The 19734-nt window shown below is 38.4% G+C and overlaps 2 protein-coding genes across 8 annotated transcripts in view; one reads left to right on the top strand and one right to left on the bottom strand.

Annotated features, from left to right (window-relative positions):
- The window catches only part of LOC146474199 (BTB/POZ domain-containing protein 6-like), a 209671-nt gene that overhangs the window by 97654 nt on the left and 92283 nt on the right, over positions 1 to 19734 (bottom strand). The gene's annotated exons all lie outside the window — the stretch shown is intronic.
- LOC146474204 (uncharacterized) overlaps positions 1 to 19734 on the top strand; it is a 75525-nt gene that overhangs the window by 25153 nt on the left and 30638 nt on the right. For all 7 annotated transcript variants that reach the window (XM_085117470.1, XM_085117467.1, XM_085117469.1 and 4 more), the window contains 28 exons: positions 531 to 569; positions 1206 to 1259; positions 1789 to 1914; positions 2929 to 2997; positions 3788 to 3832; positions 4455 to 4508; positions 5515 to 5568; positions 5682 to 5735; positions 6607 to 6660; positions 7715 to 7768; positions 8026 to 8070; positions 8550 to 8603; positions 8679 to 8723; positions 9381 to 9578; positions 10216 to 10269; positions 10800 to 10844; positions 11261 to 11314; positions 11479 to 11532; positions 12205 to 12258; positions 12710 to 12763; positions 13702 to 13755; positions 14424 to 14468; positions 15456 to 15509; positions 16335 to 16379; positions 16637 to 16690; positions 17469 to 17522; positions 17906 to 17959; positions 18143 to 18196. In XM_085117470.1, coding sequence (XP_084973596.1) covers positions 531 to 569; positions 1206 to 1259; positions 1789 to 1914; positions 2929 to 2997; positions 3788 to 3832; positions 4455 to 4508; positions 5515 to 5568; positions 5682 to 5735; positions 6607 to 6660; positions 7715 to 7768; positions 8026 to 8070; positions 8550 to 8603; positions 8679 to 8723; positions 9381 to 9578; positions 10216 to 10269; positions 10800 to 10844; positions 11261 to 11314; positions 11479 to 11532; positions 12205 to 12258; positions 12710 to 12763; positions 13702 to 13755; positions 14424 to 14468; positions 15456 to 15509; positions 16335 to 16379; positions 16637 to 16690; positions 17469 to 17522; positions 17906 to 17959; positions 18143 to 18196 — 1674 coding nt within the window. The remainder of the gene's footprint in view (positions 1 to 530; positions 570 to 1205; positions 1260 to 1788; positions 1915 to 2928; positions 2998 to 3787; positions 3833 to 4454; positions 4509 to 5514; positions 5569 to 5681; positions 5736 to 6606; positions 6661 to 7714; positions 7769 to 8025; positions 8071 to 8549; positions 8604 to 8678; positions 8724 to 9380; positions 9579 to 10215; positions 10270 to 10799; positions 10845 to 11260; positions 11315 to 11478; positions 11533 to 12204; positions 12259 to 12709; positions 12764 to 13701; positions 13756 to 14423; positions 14469 to 15455; positions 15510 to 16334; positions 16380 to 16636; positions 16691 to 17468; positions 17523 to 17905; positions 17960 to 18142; positions 18197 to 19734) is intronic.

The raw sequence follows: 19734 nt of genomic DNA, 5'->3' as shown, positions 1-19734 counted from the left end.
GAAGGCGTAAGTTTTTTGTTTTTGAAGAAATCGTTTTGTTGCATTTTCGTTGTTCGGTGTGGGCTTTTTGTTGTACCGTGAAGCCGATATCTTGAAGTATGTTCATCGTTCGCAGTACACTGGTGGCGTAAAATTAAAGAAAGATTAGATGACATAGAACGGTCACCTTTAATTCATACTAGCTGTGATTACATCGAACCGTTTCACTGTCCTAAAAGGACTATTACCGAGGATAAACTGAAGTTGTGAATGTGACCGTTCGTTACATGAAGCATGAATCGTGTCAACTGCACGGGCCAAAAAGACAATTTTTTTTGCGTTTTTACAAATGGCTCTTTTAGCGCTTTAGCGTCGATAGCATTTGACCCTGATAATCCTTATGGGAATGATTTTTAATCCAGCATTAGCAATAGAACAATAGGATTTGATTTGAACTCTATCGTTAACTCTGTAATGCGGTGGTAATTGCTAGTATGTCGAAATAGACGCCAGAAAAACAATCGACGCCAATCATTTTTTTCTCTCTTTAGATTGGGCCACCGGGGGACCCCGGACCAAAAGGAGAGAAAGTAAGTAAATATTAAATAGACTCTTGTAGTTCCGGAGTCAGCTGATGGTTTTTCTGGCAAACATAGCGCTTAATTACTTTTCTCTTTTAACACTGTTATATCCCCGTGTATAGTGCGCCATGAAAACAAAAAGCTTGGACATATGGAAGATTACTTACAGTCTGTTATTTTGGACAGGCCTTGAAGTCCAGCGAAGAAGGTCTCGCTAAAGAAAATTTTTGCAGTATTACAAACAGCAGAGGTGGCAATTCCGAACATTTTCTGTAAAGGAGACGTTGGCTGTATATGGACCAAATCGCGAGCTATATTATAGGGTTACACGGACAGAAAACTGGTTTCACGTGAATATAAGCCTAAGAATAACAAAAGCAAATTGCTTACCACCTTTATTATACTTACGTCAATCAATCAATCAATCAATCAATCAATCAATCAATCAATCAATCAATCAATCAGTCAATCAATTAGTCAGTCAGTCAGTCAGTCAGTCAGCCAGTCAGTCAGTGAAACAAGCAATCAATCAATCTTCAGCTTGCGTCGGAGGTACATCGTACTTCGTTCCTGTATGGTATCTCACTTATTAGTTCCTTGTATAGATGTGAATGAAATCGAGCGCATATGTCATTCATTTCCTAGGGAGATAAAGGACCACCCGGTCCGCCTGGAGCCGAGGGCGAACGAGGAGAGAAGGTAAGCATTTTATCGCCTTTACGGAGTCGAAAAAGTAAATCATGGAATTATATGTAGGCTCTGTGATTATGATTGTGTATGGTACATGCAGTGGTTTTCAATTGAGTGTCGAAAGTAATATCGCTTTTACTTTGCTGCAAAATTCGCGCCACTATCTCAACCATTGACAAGCCCAAGCCAAACTCAATCGTGACTTGCTGGCACGCGTTTTCCCGCGCTTAGCTATGGTTACATGTAATTGCTTTGAGTTCATTGTGCTGTTTACATTTGTTCTGATAAAAGTGATTACTTCCAATGTAGTCTGTATAGGCATGAACTCGGCTTGTGATTGGGTAAAAATTCGTCCTCTGATTGGCTATGAATCTGATTGAAAATAACTCGGGTTTTGGTCGGCAGAAAACCGGATCGGGATTGACCAATCACAGCTCGATTTGGTTTTGGGTTTTTAACACTCGATTCAGAAAACCGCTCTAAATTAAAGAAGATAATGAATTTATCTACTGATCTAAGTATTTATCTTACTAATTAGGGACAGCCAGGTAATACCGGTTCTAAGGGACAACCAGGGCCCCCAGGGCCACCCGGACCGCCAGGAGAAATAATCTTGAATTTCAATAAGTCTGAAGGACCGGACACCGGACCTCTTACTGGAGTTGTAAGTATCGCCTATGATAAGCCTACATCACAAAGTGGTTAATTTTATTTGAGCTAAACCAAAGTAAAGTAGGACCTACACTAAAATTAAATTAGCTATCAATTGATAAGAACAAATTAAGAAAAGAGATAAAGTTCGATTAATAACATGTTAAAATTCATGCTAAATATATACTGAAATAGAACTACGGATTAAACTTTGGCTTTGGACAAGGCACGCTTAATGCAGCTATGGTGGGTGTCTCTCTTAGAGTAATGTCTAGGGCATTCCATACATCAGTAGCGAAGTTTAGAGTAGTCCAATGTCCCCATCTTCAAGATGCAAAGGATAGTTGGCTGAACTTATTCCTAAAGGTAGGAAGGTGAGAAAAAGGTAAATAGCTCCACTGTAGTACTGTGGAATTTGAATAGCGAATTTTCCGGCTCCCTCGCCGCTGAAACGATAGTATAAAAATCGAAACCTTATGATCCGAGTGCGAGCGCAAGATTGCGTATGAGCACGAATTAAATTGAAAATTTCCAGCAGTCTGGTTCCCGAAGCCCCTGCTTAACTTATAAACAATCCTAGTCTATTATTCATTGTAACTTTCTATGTTTGTATGTCGTGGTGAATAAATAAATAAATGAATGAATAAATAAATAAATAAATAAATAAATAAATAAATAAATAAATAAAGAAAGAAATAAAGAAATTATTCCCGTTGTTAACCAGTGAAAATAGTGTCCAGAAACAACTGTGACAACAAAACAACCTGTAAAAACATGAGGAGGTCCAAACTTCCTTTTGCTGGACTGACACTCTGGTTCATTAAAGAACAGAATAAGAATAATCTGCTGCTTTGACTTGTATGAGCAAAATCATTTGCCAATGATGACCAGGAAATATAGCAAGACTTGGAGCGATGTAACAGCGGCATTTCCCGATTTTGGTCTTTGCCACATTTCACACATTCTTCGTAATATCAGCCCGCAGTACATGACGCTAATTCCTAATTGTTGCTTTTCATTTCGGTAGATTACAAGTGGAGGCTCCAAGGGACCTAATATCGGCTTCGTAGAAATCAGAGGCTCTCCAGGAGAACCGGTAAAACCTGTAACACGTGAATTGTTTGGCGCATGTTGTCCCTGCATAAGGCCTTTATTTTAAAACAGCAAGAAGCAAGGCGCATGACGATGCGTGATCAAACATAGCCTTGGTCTCCTTGTAACGTCAACGTCGCCATTTTGGTAGTCTGCGCCAAAGACGGAATCAACCGCCGGTAAATACCGCCTGCGAATTAGCGCCCAAATCCGTGTTCCAGACCGCATTGGCGTACCAGGATCTGAGTAAACTCTTTGGTTGGCCTGTGCACAGGGTCATTGTTCTATTGGTCTGCTTATGGCAAATTTGACTGAAGAAGATTTCGAAAGTAACTTCCGGTATTTCGCTTCCTAGAACAAGGATTTGTGCGCTAATTCACAGACAGTATTTACCGGTGGTTGATTCCGTCTGTGGCTCAGGCTACCCTTTTGATGAATAATGACAAAATTTTCACAATCTTTCCACTAAACCAAGTCTTGCATGAACTCATGACCAGCATGGTACTCACTTATAAAAACAAGGCGATTTCCTAGTGGGCTTTGTAAATAAGGCAGTCAATATATCACGTTATTTACCTCTTGAAGGAATTAAACAGATTGTTGAACACCATCCTACAACTAGTATTCAATGGTGGGAATAATTCTGTTCAACTCCTTTTCCTGTCATTTACTCCTAGAGGGATTAGTTACTGAGTGTCTCTCATGTAGGCTGGTATTGTGGTACCACATTTGTAACCTCTTCAGTAAAAGTATATTCTTGAAATCATAAGCTTCATTTACTTCCATGTTTATAGGGCGCTTCAGGCCGTATGGGGCCTCCTGGATTCAGAGGACCTGACGTAAGTAAAATAGGATTAATGGAAACTCGAACGGGTTTTAAGCGGCTCGCGCGTTATGCGTCCTCCCCTTCCCCCACGCCATAGCTAAGCTGGGAACGGCAGCTGAAGGGGTAATTATTTCTATCGAGAGTTTTTTACGCAGCACACGTAATGTTTTGAAAGTACTCAAATTGAACTCGCCTACAATTTCGAGAACTTTCAAAACATCACTCGTACCTATTGATCTTGATTTGTACTCGAGGTCGTGCGATTTTCTGTTAATTTCGAGTCGACGTGGTTACAAGTCTAGAACAGGGATGGTGCAGTAGTGACGCGGTAACCTCTTACCATTGTGGCGTGGTTCGATTCCTGGACTCGGCATTTTACGAGTTTGTTATACGTTGGTTCCTCGTCTTTGCTCCGAGAGGTTTTTCTTAGGGTACTCTAATTTTCCCCCTCTCCTCTAAAAACATTTCTAAATTCCAATTCGATCTGGAGAGTGTCCCCATGCTGTAAAGCGCATTTGATAATCTCGTCCTGGAATTATGCGCTATAGACATGTAATATTTTATTTATTTCAGTCCATTTTCAAAATGGTCTGGCAATTCCATTTCTTGGTATTTTCTCCTCCATTTTATTCCAGGGTGAAACAGGCCAAAGAGGAGATACAGGACTCCCTGGAGATACAGGAAAGCCGGTAACTCACTACATTAAAGGGGCACTGTCACAGATTTTTCTGTATGTTCGTCAAAACTACTCAAATACAGACTAAGAACCACTTTCCAGAAATGAAATTGCTCTTACAGCACCAGAAGGAAAATATAAAATGATTCCTCCAAAGAAAAATAAAATACAATCGCTTTTAGCCATTTTCCCAAAACACCCAGAAGAAACTTGAAAAAATTGGCCAATTTTTTCAAGTTGCAGCCATTTCCATCCTAGCCATCCGCAGCCAAAGATGATCAATACTAGTTTCTGTGCACTGGTGGATCGAGCTGTTGTTAACAAAACTGAACAATTATTTTTACGTTTACATTTATACAAATAGGTTTTTTGACTATTCCAATTTTCACTAAATATAGGTGACACTGCTCCTTTAACTATATTCAGTCTGAACTTGAAATATCTGGAGATTTGTTGTTATTCTGTAGTAAATTTATTTATTTATTTATTTATTTATTTTGCCACACCACAGATATAATGAAAACCAGAAAAAATAGAAATAGATTTAACAATGGCGAGGAGACCTAAAGGAAACTACGAAGCTTATATTAATTAGGTCTCCTCAGTTATTGTTTTACAAGATGAAATCAAAAAAGAAGATAAGAACATGACGATACCTCTTACTAACCGAGTTTGAAGTCCGTACTGTAATTTTCGGAACGATCCGTAACTTGCAATACGGACCGAGAAAACGAGGTTAGTAACATACTTACTATATCTATACTAGTAAATTACTCACGATACTGGTGTCTCCAAGGAAGATAGGCTTCTTTTGAGACAGTGAGAGTTTCGTTAGTAACTGATGTTACAGAGTAGCATTATAATTAGTAACAAATACAAGATTTTACTGAGGATGAAAAATACGATTAAATATTGTTATTCCGCCTTCTTCTAACTATGCCTTGAATGCAGGAGATGTCTGTATTTTGTCTTTATTTTGCCCTAATACGTGGATTGAATTATCTTACTGTTTTTCGTAGGGTGAATCTGGTCTGCAAGGTCCTCCAGGAATGAGTGGGCGTGATGGAGAAGACGTAAGTCAGCCTGACTTGTCTCAGTCAATTCCGATTGTCCATGTTGTTATTTCCCGCTGTTGTCTGTTGTTAGAAGTGATTGTTTTTAAACTCTGTTGTCTTTTTGGTTGTAGGGAGCACCTGGGCTTACTGGTGAACCTGGTGAGGCCGGGCCAATGGGAGAACAGGTGATTTTGAGACGAATGTTAGATTAAACGAAGAAACAAACTAACCGTCTCTCGACTGCAGATCGACCGAAGGCAACGTTTTTCAGTTGTGGTATTAACCATCTTACTTCCAAGATCGCGGCACCTAAGTTTAAAACAGGGAATAGTTCTCAAAAATAATTTTGCTAAATGTTGGTAGGTTTTTATGTGAATGGTCACAGTTAAGAATGTGATTTTGTAAGTGAAATATGTGATATGTCGAAAAGTTGAACCGCGGATGAAAGACTTGATAAATGCGAGATCATCGCAGTTATGTACACAAGTTAAGCTTTTCAGGCTTTCTTTTCACAACTGCGACGATCTCTCAGTTAGGAAGCAAACTATGAACATATTTGAAGTTTGGACCACGTGAAATTTTAACCCAACATTACCGTGAGAAAGTTCGACTGTTTGTAAAACTTGCCTCATGTTAAACAGTCATGTATTAAAGGGGCAGTGTAACCTATTTTTAGTGTCACTTTGAATGGCCAAAGAACATTTTTGTATGGATGTAAACGTTCAAATAATGGTTCAGTTTTGTTGACCTTAACCCCACTAGTGCAGAGAAACTGGTTTCATTTATCTTTGGCTGCGGATGGCTAGGAGGGAAATGGATTGCAACTTGAAAAAAATTGGCCATTTTTTTCAAGTCCCTTCCGAGTATTTTGGAAAAATTTCTAAACGTTGATTATAGTTTATTTTCTCTTGGAGAAATAATTTCATATTTTCCTCCCAGTGCTGTTTTAGAAAAGAGGTTCTCAGTCAAATAGTTGAGCAGTTTTGACCAAAATATAGCAAAATATCCGTGACAGTGCCCCTTTGAGCAACTGAGATATCTTCAACATTCCTTTAGGGCTCAGTTGGTGTAACGGGTGCACGCGGATTGCCAGGAATCAAAGGCGACATGGTAGGTTTCTCATTTATTATTTATTTCTCCGTCTATTTCTGCAAGACCACACAATAATGGCATTGTGACTTTTGCTCTATTAAAAACTTTTCCGTGAGTCGCCGTGTGTTGTGAAACATATGCTCGCATAATTAGGTGATAGATCGAAATAATAATGATTAATTGTAATAAGGAGTAAGCGGCAAATTGGCAACAATCGTGGGAATATCCGGTAACGTGGGTGAATGTGTAAACAGTTCGTGTCATGAATACAGGGTGTGACCGACCTTTAATTGCATTAGTCTCGGTTAATTAAAATAAGTACAATGGACTTGTAATGTACCAAAGGGGTGTGTACTTCCGGAAAGGATAGATAAATAAGAACAGTATTGTAAGAGTAGATTAGATTGCACAAGATTGTAAGACTGAAAGATTGTGAAAGTTTGAAGGATTGTAGAACGGATCGCGAATAAAGGAACGTGAAAGATACAGTCCTCAGTTTTGTTTAGTGGACCAGCGGACCGCGGAGATTTTCGGTGAGATTTCCGCAACACCGTGCTCTAGAATTTGATGGCGTTAGACAATATTACTATCCACCACCAGATAAGCTCAGTTATGCAGGACACACGTTTTAAACAACAAAGCTCCAGCGTCTTTAACCTTTAACCACTAATATCAAAGAACAAATTTTCCTACCTTGTCCTCAGCAGTACTAGGGAGTTATTTCAAAATCGAGACCATTCACCTTGGGTGATCATATCCTTAATTCTCATGACCTCAGGCGTTGAATAAGCATTGATATTGCAAGAAGAAATTTGATGTTGATCAGACGGTTAAATCTAAATCTGAGGATACTTGTGAAGCACCAGTTGCTAGGACATCTGCTAATAGACCCCAGCTGTGACAATCCTATAGTGACGTTTCTTCGCATTGATGATCTATAAAGGGCCACAAGCAAGTTTACATTCGAGAATGAGGTACTTTAAAGCTTCATCTTAAGGCTTTTAAACTACCTTCCCCTTTGCAGTAAGGAAAGTAAATAACAAATGAATGGTTGCTGCTTGTTTTTTCTTAGGGTGAACAAGGAAACCAAGGAGATCCTGGAGATCCTGGCAGGGATGGAAAAACGGTTTGCTTTGAACTATTTCTCTATGTTTGTTGTTGTTGTATTTTTTTATATTTAAATGATTCTACATTATAAGTAACATTCTACACATTATATTACTTTCAAAATTCCTGATTTCTAATTTTGTCAGTGTCGTCGTGCTAATCTATATGCCAATGAGGGGTATTGACTTCTAAATTTAGCAAATATATTGCCTTCGTACATCCTTGTAATTTTTTATTTAAATGTTTTTTTTTTTTGTTTCTGACTGATCATATCAGGGAAACACAGGTCAACCTGGACGTAATGGCTTGGATGGGAATCCGGTAAGTTTACATCTTTGTATGTTGTCCTTCAGCAGCATTTTAAAATAATAATATAAAAGTTCAATTAAGGCCTAAAGCTTCTGTTCGGATAAAACGTTGTTAAAAATCCAAGCTTTCGCGGCCGATCAACGGCATCATTAGGGATAACAGAAATTATTAAAAGTGGATCATTGTATAATGCAATTCCAGAGATTTGATTGGCTTAGCCATTATGCCATGCAAGAGGAATGGCAACCATTAAATTGTCTTCTGGTTGTTCTTTCAAAGTGAAATCAGCCATATCTAGCCATAATTCTTGATTGTTTTTAATAAAAAAAATTTCGACTCGCGCTTGTAGCTTATATGCAGCTTATTTACGACTGAACGCAGCATTTACATCTGGTTACTGCAAAAATTGCAAATTTTTGTTTGTCTTTACATTACTGATTTTCTTTCGTCTTAAATCTTCGCCAATTTTCTTATTTCCTGTCGTTTGATAGGGACGTCAAGGACAGATAGGCAGGAGCGGACGCCTGGGACCTCCTGGTCCAGCTGTAAGTTTTTAAAAATTTGTTCGTCTCGCTGTGTTATCTTTATAACTAATCATTTTCTGTTTTAATTCGTTTCAGGGTCGGGACGGACCGACAGGAAAGCAAGGACCAGAAGGACCTGCAGTGAGTAATTATTTCTATCCTTTGAAAAAACGGTCGTATGAAAAACGGGCCATGGGCTCTTGGAAGAAGTCAAGTAGCTAGAAACATTTTAGTTGGAAGGCATGGTATTGAACGATTTGGACCACGAGCAGTCTCTTTTGATTTTTCTTAACGTTAGCGAACCACGCGAACGCATCTCCTCGGGAGAAGCAATTTAGCATGCGCTCGCAAGGTTCGCTGGATTTACTATCCCTAAGAAAAATAACAACTTGCAATCACGCTTTCTGAAGAAGTAATACTTTATGGCATCACAGACACCGTGCCTTAGTGCTTGGTTTAAACCTCTGCATGATAATTGCAAAGTACTATATTTACACCGCGTCTAAAAGTGAGAGAGATTATTTTTTCGATGCTCGAAAATAAAATACAGATTGAAACTAGTAAAACTAAGGCGCAAGTCAAGCTGTAAAAAAAAATTAACTTGATAGTGGAACTCTTATTGCATTATATGTAAGTATTATATTGTAAGTTAGTATTATGTAAGTATTATGTAACCAAGTAAGTATTATGTTGTTAAAACAATTAAAAAAAAGGTAAAAATAGAGAAGAAAAATAAGGCACTGCTCTTAGTCTATGGATGGTCAGACACAATCTCTTGTATAATTTGGCTATTGACAGGGTGTCCCTGGGGAAACAGGCGAACCCGGTGCCGCGGGACCAGCAGGACCAGATGGCGACGAAGGACCTCAAGGTCTAAGGGGACCAAGAGGAGAACACGGCAAAATTGGACCTACCGGACCACCCGGGAAAAAGGGAGATACTGGAAATCCCGGTAAAACCGGTGAACCAGGACTTCCTGGACTGAAAGGAGCGATGGTATGGAAATTTGTAGGAAGCTTTTTTTTTTATAGGAAAGCGATAGCGCATCGTCAAAAAGAGGGTCTGTACAGCTGAGAAATGTTAAGAAGACTGTTAGCCGAGATGCCTAAATTTTGCCTGAGTATAGTCAGACTTTTACTTGGAAATGACTTTACAGTAACTGTGTAGTTATTGCCAAGAAACGTAGTTGCTAGCAAAGATGACTGGTAGCTACAAACAAGTTGTTTCTAGACGTCGTGAAGTTTGTCAAAGATGATAAGCAGTGTTAGTAAAGTCTGGAAAGAAAGAGATTGAAATTAATTAAATGTTGTTCGGAAATTCTCGAATGATATTCGACATTGCCAGACTAATGAGAAGGACACCGTTGACACGTAGCCTGCGTCGGAGACAGTCTATAAAGTTCTCTATAAGTCTTGAGTGACAAATCAAGTTCTCGAGTGACAAGTCCGACTACAACACAGGCTATTGATACGATACAAAACCGAAAAAGTACGTGAGAAGTAAAAATTAACTGAAATCCGTTATAATTGTCTGATAGCCTATATAAATGGCCGAAATTTTAACTGATAGCTTAGCACCCTATGTAGATCCCCAGAAAAGCCAGTCATCAGTAGTTTAAAATTTTGGTGTTTAGGGTGCTGTTGGTAACCAAGGAGTCCAAGGTGATCGAGGATCCAAAGGTGCCGCGGTGAGTTACTTGGAATTTTTTTATTCTAAGCATAAAACTAAAACTGCGTGATAAATGCAACTTCATTAAACTTTCTTTAGTTAGAAGCAATTTGAAGCTTAAACTATTCTGATCGAAGATCAAATAGTGCCAAGGTAGGTAACTTGTATTTTTTATTCCATCTTTGAAACTGAAACAGAGTGATAAATAGATGTATAAAGCTTCTTTATTGTTTTATAAACTATAGCTTCATTTTTTAGTTTTAGTTTAGTTTAATTTAGTCTCTTAGTTACTTTATATTAATCTTAATAATCTACTTAATCGAGTCAAGACCTTGAGTAAATTAATGGACAATCATTCTTTGAAATATTAAAATATTTCTAAACTACAGCAAAAACAAAACTAGGAATAAAGATATAAAGATAATTCGGAGCTTATTTACGCTACGATCCCTTCCACATATACATTTTAATGGTGAGACAATTTATTAGCATAATTCCAATAAGTGTAATTTGCTTTAATTTATGTGTTGTTTTGGTTTAAATTTTCAGGGAGTCGACGGGCGACCAGGTGCTGTAGGACGAAGAGGGGAGAGGGTAAGTTGCTGGAGCCCTGAAACGCTCGTATTTATTACCAAGTGCAACGTCATCTTCAAATCAGAGTAATTTTATAAAGCAAAAAACGAAAATCTCAGAGAAGATCAAGAAGGGGAAAGGAACTGTAAACTGTCCTCTTACATCATTGAAAACGAGCATGCAAAACAGGTCAAAAACAAATAAATGAAAACAAAATAACAGGGTTTCTTAGTAAGTCTGTGTTGTCGTGAACCAACGTTAACTCGGTGGTAAGTTGTCTTGCAAAATAAGTCTGTTAATGTAGGAGTATAAAATGCTCACCTAAATTCCAACAGTTAGGTATCGATTACCCTTTGCATGGGATGGAGTCTCAACTAAGTAAAAGTGGACGTTGGCAGTAGCTGCTTATGCTTACCACGTTTACTTGTGCTTTTTAGGGACGTCCGGGAAAACCAGGATCTCGTGGAAGGGCTGGCTCAAAGGGAAGTCAGGTTAGTATTGAACATTCCAAAGTTCATTAAAAATATATGAAGAAAATAAAAGGAAATCACAATAAACTGAACCCACTTATGACGCCGAATAATGAAAAAAAAAAATAAAAGTATCACTGGTGTAACTCCTGTTGTTTAACTTCCGATTTCCGAAAATTCTGTAGGGTAGGAGAGGGCCACTTGGTCTTCCTGGACCATCGGGACAACGTGGAAAGAAGGTAATCCATACATTACGTAGGTATTTTAAGTAATATTTCTCAAACTCATTAGTAATTCATCAAGAGAAAACAAAGAAAATCACTATACTGTGACCGTGGTTTTGATACGTGTTCCTAATTACCATAAACTTTTTCCAAGTTTAGCCTTGAATTTCTCCAAGAATTATTGATCAATTGAGAAGCCATATCAGACACTCGCAAGTGTGTTTCATCAGATATCCAAACACTGGGAAGTAGGTGGAAAACACGAAAATTCAAGGCTAAAGTTGACAAACTTTTATGCTAATTAGGAACACATATCCAAACCACGGTCACAGTAGGGATTTTCTTTGTTTTCTCTTGATGAATTGTTAACGAGTTTAAGAACATCTTATATTCAACTCTTAAGGAGTTTACAAAATACCATATATGCTACATTAGTTAGGGAAAAAAGTAAAACAAAAAGTTAAAAAAAAGAGTGGGGGGGGGGGGGGGTGATAATAAAAAAATAAAACAAAAGTGTCAAGTATCTGACATCTTTTTACATCAAATTTGAGGGAGGGAGTTGCTGGCACCTATTTCCGTTCTTTATCGATGTTTGTTTTTCAATGATTAACTGTTTACCCAGTTGGTGAATAATTGTTTTGAATGCAAACTTTTAAAGTCTCTAACTCTGATGTTTTTCTTTCCAAGGGTTCTCGAGGACGCCGAGGATCAAGAGGTTTGCCTGGTGATATGGGGCCACAGGTGAAAAGACTGAAGAAGTTCTTTCTTTCTTCGTTAGAACTTTACTGTTGGTCGCAAATGGAATAACAGTCAGTCTACACCACACAGGACCAGTATATACGAGAATGAAATGAACATTCGAATTCCACTTTTTCAGAATGTTCGGCATTTGAATGGAATCTTGAAGATTTCTCTGGAAATCTTTCCGACGCATTAACTGGAAACACAAATTCAAAATACTTGGATTGCTATTTTTAAAATACTTAATGCTGCAACGTAAAGAAAAAAATCATAGCTTTAAAACTTCAATAAACAAGGGGAATTGATACGGGAACCCTAAAACTCGCTGGCGAAGTCAAAACTCACATGTAAATTTCAAAACTCCGTTCAAATTTTAAAATACTGGTCACGCATAATGTAGATTGACTGTGTATTATTAGCACGACGTTTACATGCTCTTTGCTTCCTGTAGGGACCTCAGGGAGAGGGAGGCTTTCCCGGAGCGACTGGCTTAGCAGGTCAAAAGGTAAAGTAAATCGAAATAACATTGTTTTTCTTCAGGCGTAGTTTTTATGTGTTTTGACCCGTGATAGTAATGATCCCTAAAGCCCGTTTAAATCATTTCAACATTTGTTTCAACATGCGTTTACATGCGTTCTTGAAGTGTCGGGGCGTTTGAACAGGTCGTTCAACACTGTTGAAAGGGTAAAAGATGTTTAAAGCTTGTTGAAAGTGTCTCGAATCAATTTAAATTGGCTTAAACTTTCATTCAACTTCTCAAACTCATTAATAATTCAAAAGCCAAAGACAAGGGAAATCATGCACCGTGACGTGTTTGGATATCTGATGAAAAACTCCTCGTTTTTGCATCCTTAATTTCTCCTTCAAAATCAGTTTGTTTGAGAAGATATATCAAACACTCGTCACAGTGTTTCATCACAATGTCAAAAACCTCGAAGTTCGTCAAAAATACTCCGCTACGCGTCGTATTTTCAACTCTCTTCTCGGTGTTTGATATGTGATGAAACACTGTGCCTCGTGTTTGATATATTACTTGAAAATGTTAAATGGCGTTGAAACCGTTTGAACACTGCGTTCATCCAACATTTGTCGAACATCTTTTCAACTTTTGTTGAACGAATGTCGGGCTAATGTTGAAACCGTTTTAATGAATGGGCCTTTACGACCCGGGTGGAACTTTGTTAATCATTGAGCATTTCAAAATGTTTCCAATGATGTATGTTTGTTACATGTAAATACCACAACTACCGTCTCTCTACTAATCTTGTGGTATGTTTGGTCTTTTAGTCAGTCCGGTCGTACTGATGTGGCATGAAAATTTTATGTATTGTAATTTTTATGGCACTTTTTCTCAAATGTCAGATACTTTTGCCATGTTTTAGCTAACGGCAATCATCAGTTCATTGTTTGAAAATGATTAGCGATCGCTGTTCGTTGTTTAAGGGTCACGATGGAAAACCTGGTTCAGACGGAATTCCTGGACAACAAGGAGAACAGGTAAAAAGGAAACTTGTTGTTGTAAACAAGTGTTAACTTTCTTCTTACGCATTAATTGCGGAAACCTACTTTTCTTAAATGTTTGTGCGATTGCGGTTGCACGCAACATTTGATATAAGAAGTAAAATATTTTGTCAGTGTATATCGCTTCAATGCTAAATGTAATCTTATACCGAGTAATGGTACAAAAGAGAACTTCCGAACTGCTGGGAGTTAAAGACGATTCCTCCACTTGCTACTGTGCATACGTTCTCTGCATCAAGGGATGGAAAGTGTTACTAATTCAAAGCCGGGTACTTTTGTGAAGTTTATGACTATGCGGGAAAAGAAGGCCTAAACAAGAACTTATGAAATCCAAAAAGAAAATTGAGGGTAAGCGTGCATTCTTCAGAGATAATCAAGCTTCAATTTGAAAAAAAAAATCATAATAATAATAATCGTACATTGTTACGTATTTTACAGTTTTTAAAAATTTAATTTTTTTATTGTTTACTCTATCCAGACCGCTCTTTTTCAGTTATTTTGGCTGACCGAGACAGCTTGTGGTTATTATTATTATTATTTTTTTGGAAATTCATTGCCTTCATTCATGATCCGTTCAGTTGGCAACTCTTAGAAGTTTTCTGACGTACTCACAGTGATTTCCTCTTGTATCTTGGTTTGGTTAGGGCACCCCTGGCGATGTTGGAGAACCTGGAAGACAAGGAATGAGAGTAGGGATCTATCTGGTTAAATTATTTAAATATGCACAAGAAACGAAACTTATCCAATCTCATATACAGATGTTTCGACAAAGGTTGTCCAAAAAAAGCGTAAAAGCATACGCGTCAATGCCGAAAGGTAGTCTGGAAAATACCCAATAAATATGGATTTTGAGCTTTTATTGAAATTTGTTGGGTATTGCCCGCCACCTCAAGCCTTCACTGTACGGTCGAGGCATTATGGATTCTGAGCTTTTATTGAAATTTATTGGGTATTTCCCAGTCTACCTTTCGGCATTGTCGCGTAATCTTTTACGTTTTTTTGGACAACCTTTGTCGAAACATCTGTATATCATTTATTCTTACGGCCTACACTGCTGAAATAAAGCTTAGTTAGCTTACATCACTTATCTTACTGGCTTAGAACTGAGGATTTTTCCACCTTTACTCTTTCTCTAGAAGTATTTTATGAGACACGCTTTTAACGCTGATTTTGTGGATGCAGTCGTAAGTTTGATCATTAAAGTGAAAGCTTCCGGGTAGTGTTTTCTATGGTTCTGCTTATTATGCTGTACAAGAAGGTTCTAACTATTGAGACTGTCGAGGAAATTCTGAAGTGTAACCATTCAAACGGATGCTATCGAGCAATATTTTTCTGTGGTGCCGTTTATTGTTTTTGTTCTAGGCGGTTGAAAATTCCTAGTCTCGCGGATGAAACCCTAAAGTTTGACCATTCAAATGAAAGTGATTAAGCAGTACTTGGCCATAGTGCTGTTTGTAACTCTGTAAACATGGTTTTACTTTTGAGTCTGTGGACAACTCAATCCTTAATTGTGACGCAAAATTCCAACGAACTTTGTGAGCAGTGCTGTTTCTGATGTTGGTGTGTGCATGGTGGCTCTAACTTTTGTGCTTGAGGTTTTGTTCGTCAGGAAAACTAAATTTTCAGTTTAAACTTGACCACTCTCATTTGAAATTCTCTATCTCATTAATACTTAGGGATTGCGTGGAGCACCAGGAGAGTCTGGGAGAGCAGGAATTGAAGGGCCAAAGGTTAGTACTTTGATTTACTTTATCATCCACGCACGGAGAATTGCTATAAGAATAATTCAAACTACAGAATATTGTAATTGCTATTCATTTATTCACTGGTTAAGGTGGGTCAAGTTAAGTCGCCCTCCAGCCTTAATGGCCCATATGGTCGGAGCCCTGTTTCTGTAGCATAAAAGTAACTAGGAGTATTCTCTTCTCTGGATGCCGATGGGACGCTAGTACATCGTAGGGTTACCTACAGCAGTATGTCACTGGAACCCATTTACACATTTGTGTGAAGAGAGACATTGTGGAGAAAAGATTTTTTGTGTTAAGGAAACAACACCATGCCGAAGGTTAGGCCTCGAACAACTAACCCCCCCTGCCCCGGCTTTACTCAGTGAGTAAACAAAAATAAAACAAACAAATAAATAGGTTAAGGAAATCGTGGGAACGTATGAACAAACGAATTTTGTACCTTCATGATATGATCCCCTTTCTATTACAAAAAAATGTTTGTTTGGTCCTAAATGGAGATTCTGAAACTGGTAAAGATTCAATTCTACCTCCATATAATAACGGGAACCTCTACAATGGGTTTTTCACCTAGGGAGTCCCGGTAAGGGATGTCTGGTTGTTTGAAAAGGAACACTGGAAAAGAACGCAAATTATGATGAAAGTTTCTTAATGTGTGGACAGTCTAAACTCTTGCCTAGAGACAAAAGTATAACATGGATATATCCTCGCTACGGACGATTTGATTGGCTCCCAAACACAATGAACATTAAATCTGCCGAGCTGTCTGTACGTTTATGTCAAGAATGCAGCATTGTTTTTTTCTTTCAGGGTTTTCCAGGAGACGATGGTTCACCAGGAAGAGCAGGAGATTCGGTGAGCGTAACACTGATAATGTCCTGCACCACTGGCTCCAACTCCTCGTGAAAGAGTTTAAGAAGCCACGCAGATATACCATCAGCACCCGTGGCTTTCCTATGATTAGTATTAGTCATAGAATGATATTGTTAAATTGTAACAAGACCCCTCAAAGCTACTGCTCTAAAACTAATCTTGTGTGAATAAAAGTGAAGATGGGCATGTCTGTTGGAATTGCTCTCAATATAACTTCATGTCTTTCTTCACGTTGTCAGGGAATACCCGGACCTCCTGGACGTCCTGGCTTACAAGGGGCTACAGGAATGAAGGTAATCACTAAAGGTTTAATGTGTAGCTGTGGCGTAAGTTTGTAAATTTCCGTTGACAAATCGTGACATGAAGCTATTCTTTACTTTACTTTATTTGATTCATTCCTTCACGCATACATACATACATCATCATCATCATCATCATCATCATCATCATCATCATCATCATCATCATCATTTATTTGCCTTACTAAAAAAAGAAGAAATAATTCAATTTACAATAATGGCGAGGAGACTACAAGAAACCCACAGGCTTATAAGAGAGGCCACCTCTGCTATCATTAATAGATATAAAATATGGTGCTGCGTAAGCGCGGCTTGCTCAATTCATGATTTTATAGATAAAAACTGCAACTTTTTTTTCTTAAAGGTGAAAAAACTAGATGAAGGAGTAATTGATATTGGGAGAGAGTTCCAGATTTTGGGACCCTGGTAAAGGACTGTAAATTGTTTAAGATTAATGCGACAAGGATGCGATCAAACTCGTGCAAATTACTGTATTTAAAATAAAAAGGAGTTGATAGCATCTGTATACATCAACAACAACAACAACAACAACAACAACAACAACAACAACAAAAGGCTAAAAGAACAAAGAAACAACCAACTGGTTATCCCGCAAATTAACAGCTGAAACGTTTAACAAATCTGATAAGAGTGTGCAAATAAGCAAAGTTCTCCTCATCTCTCACAATCTGTAGAATTAGTGCGTTTCTTCCTTGAAGATAGATCTCTTGCGTATTCGAAGACTTACTTACTTACCTCATTATTGCGGCAGGGAGCAGACGGGAGAGCAGGCGCGCCAGGAAATATGGGACCACGCGGACCGAAGGTAAGAATAATTACGATTCAAAAAATGTATAGATTTTTCTGTGAGCACTTAATTAGCGTTTTAGTTTTTGAACTTCACTACAATGTCGGTCGAGAACATTCTATTGTCAAATGTGGTAAGTTCTCCCTTTCACAGTGCCTTCTTCAAAATCATGGCAAATTTAATTTAATTAATCTGCATTTAATTAACACACAGATGGGGTTGCTTCGAAGTCGCTGTAATTATGTCCTTTTGCCTTCCATCACCTTCAGAATTATTGCATACATGACGTTTATCACATAGATACGTGCATTCACTAAAATGTATCAACTATAAACCGAGCCTAATGACATGCACTATCTCGCTCTCTATCACAACTCCTTTTTTTTTCCTACTTTAAACAGGGTGATCAGGGCCAGAAGGGACCTGCCGGCCACCCAGGTAGAATAGGACGAAAGGTGAGGGAATGTTTGAGTTCGTCAAAGATATCAGAGAGGGGAGGGTCTGTTGATATAATGCTTCTGTGCTGGACGTTAGACGATTCGATACTGTGTGAAAATTGTACGATAGGTTATAGCAGTCATTTCACTTGAAACTAAAAACGTATCGAAGGACTGACTGTGTTTTCTTTGACGTGTCAGGGTCTCCAAGGGGAGCGAGGATCGATGGGATTCCCTGGTCAGCAAGGGCCAGAGGTAAGTTTAGCATATGTAACACGTTAACTTAAAATGACTGATGCTATCTTCATCGTACAACTGTCTGTCTGGGTCACTTGGTAACGCGCTGTCTACAGGGCTGTGTACGTATGTCACGGGTTTTATCGTGGTCGAACCACTGACCAATTAATTGCTACATGTTAGGGCGGTTTTCAATCGAGTGTCGTAAAACCAAAACCAAAGTAATAACTCTGGTCACTCACAACAAGTGCAAACAGCGCAATGAACCAATCAGAATTCAAAGCTAATACATGTAACCGGTGCCAAGCGCGGGAAAGTTGAGAAGGTGGTGCGAGTTTTATCAGCCAATCAGAGAGCGTAGTAATGCAAAAACAAAGCAAAAACGCAATTACTTTTGACACTCAATTTAAAACCGCTCTAGATTACCCATACTGGTTGTGCTCAACACGTTGTTTCAGTACGCGATCAGATGATTACTAACCGCCTAATTAAAATACGCTAAACCTTTGTATATTTATTCGAATAGAAGGAGAAATTAGGGACCGTTCATTTTTTATGAGCATGGGGGGGCTGGTGGGATTTGGTTAATTGCCACTACGAAACTGTATGACCCCCCCCTAACATGCAATTTTTTTCCACATGGCCCCCCCCCAGCAGAACTATTTTTTTCTGATGACCCCCCCCCTCCCGCCCAACCAGAAACAAATCATACTCCTAACTTTAACAAAACGCTTATGTACTGTTTATATCAAAGATAAACGTAATTGTTACTGTGATTTCTTTACAGTACTATTAACAAGTAACCGTTCTCTACTTAGGTAAAGATTTCTCTTGTTTAAAAAAACGTTTTATAGATAGCAACACGTTTACGGCAACCACAAACCCTAAATTTCCATTTAGATTCTCAAAGAAACTATAAAAATTAATCAAGCAAATGGTTAACGTGAAATTACTCCCCTTCGAGTAGAAACAATTAATACACGTACAGATCTGACTAACAAAATACGGATCGAAGCATACCAATCAACGATTACGAGTCATATTAAACAGAAAAAAACAGCGGACGCACAGATATCAGTCGCGTAGGTAAGGGTTAGATAGGGGTGTTCGTTGAGCCCCAAATCTTGCTTACTAGGGGGGTCCGGGGGCATGCTCCCCCGGAAATTTTTGAAAATCTAGGTTCCCAGAAACCTCATTTCCTGCATTTTGAGACCCATTTTAGGCAAATCACAAATTTGTTTTACAGCAGCTTTTTGAGCTATATACATCATTCCTACGGCATAATTGTTTCAACTTAAACAAGAAAGTTCAATGTACATTCCGCGCCCTGTCGAGTTCTGATAGCTATTCGATCTACTGATAGTCATACACCAAGCTGGTAAACTGCATCATTCTCGGGTGTAGGCCTTCGAACAAATTGACTATCTCGTCAAAATTGACAGGCATATCATATTTGATATGCATTAGAACCAGGGCAGACATTCTACTCTCTCGCATGGTACACCTCATGTAATTGTTCAACCTCCTCATTAAGTGCTTTTTCTTCCGCCATTACT

This window comes from Pavona decussata, unplaced genomic scaffold, assembly GCF_977016875.1.
Source record: "Pavona decussata unplaced genomic scaffold, jaPavDecu1.1 SCAFFOLD_91, whole genome shotgun sequence".
Lineage (NCBI taxonomy): Eukaryota > Metazoa > Cnidaria > Anthozoa > Scleractinia > Agariciidae > Pavona > Pavona decussata.
This window is presented reverse-complemented; position numbering and strand designations above follow the sequence as displayed.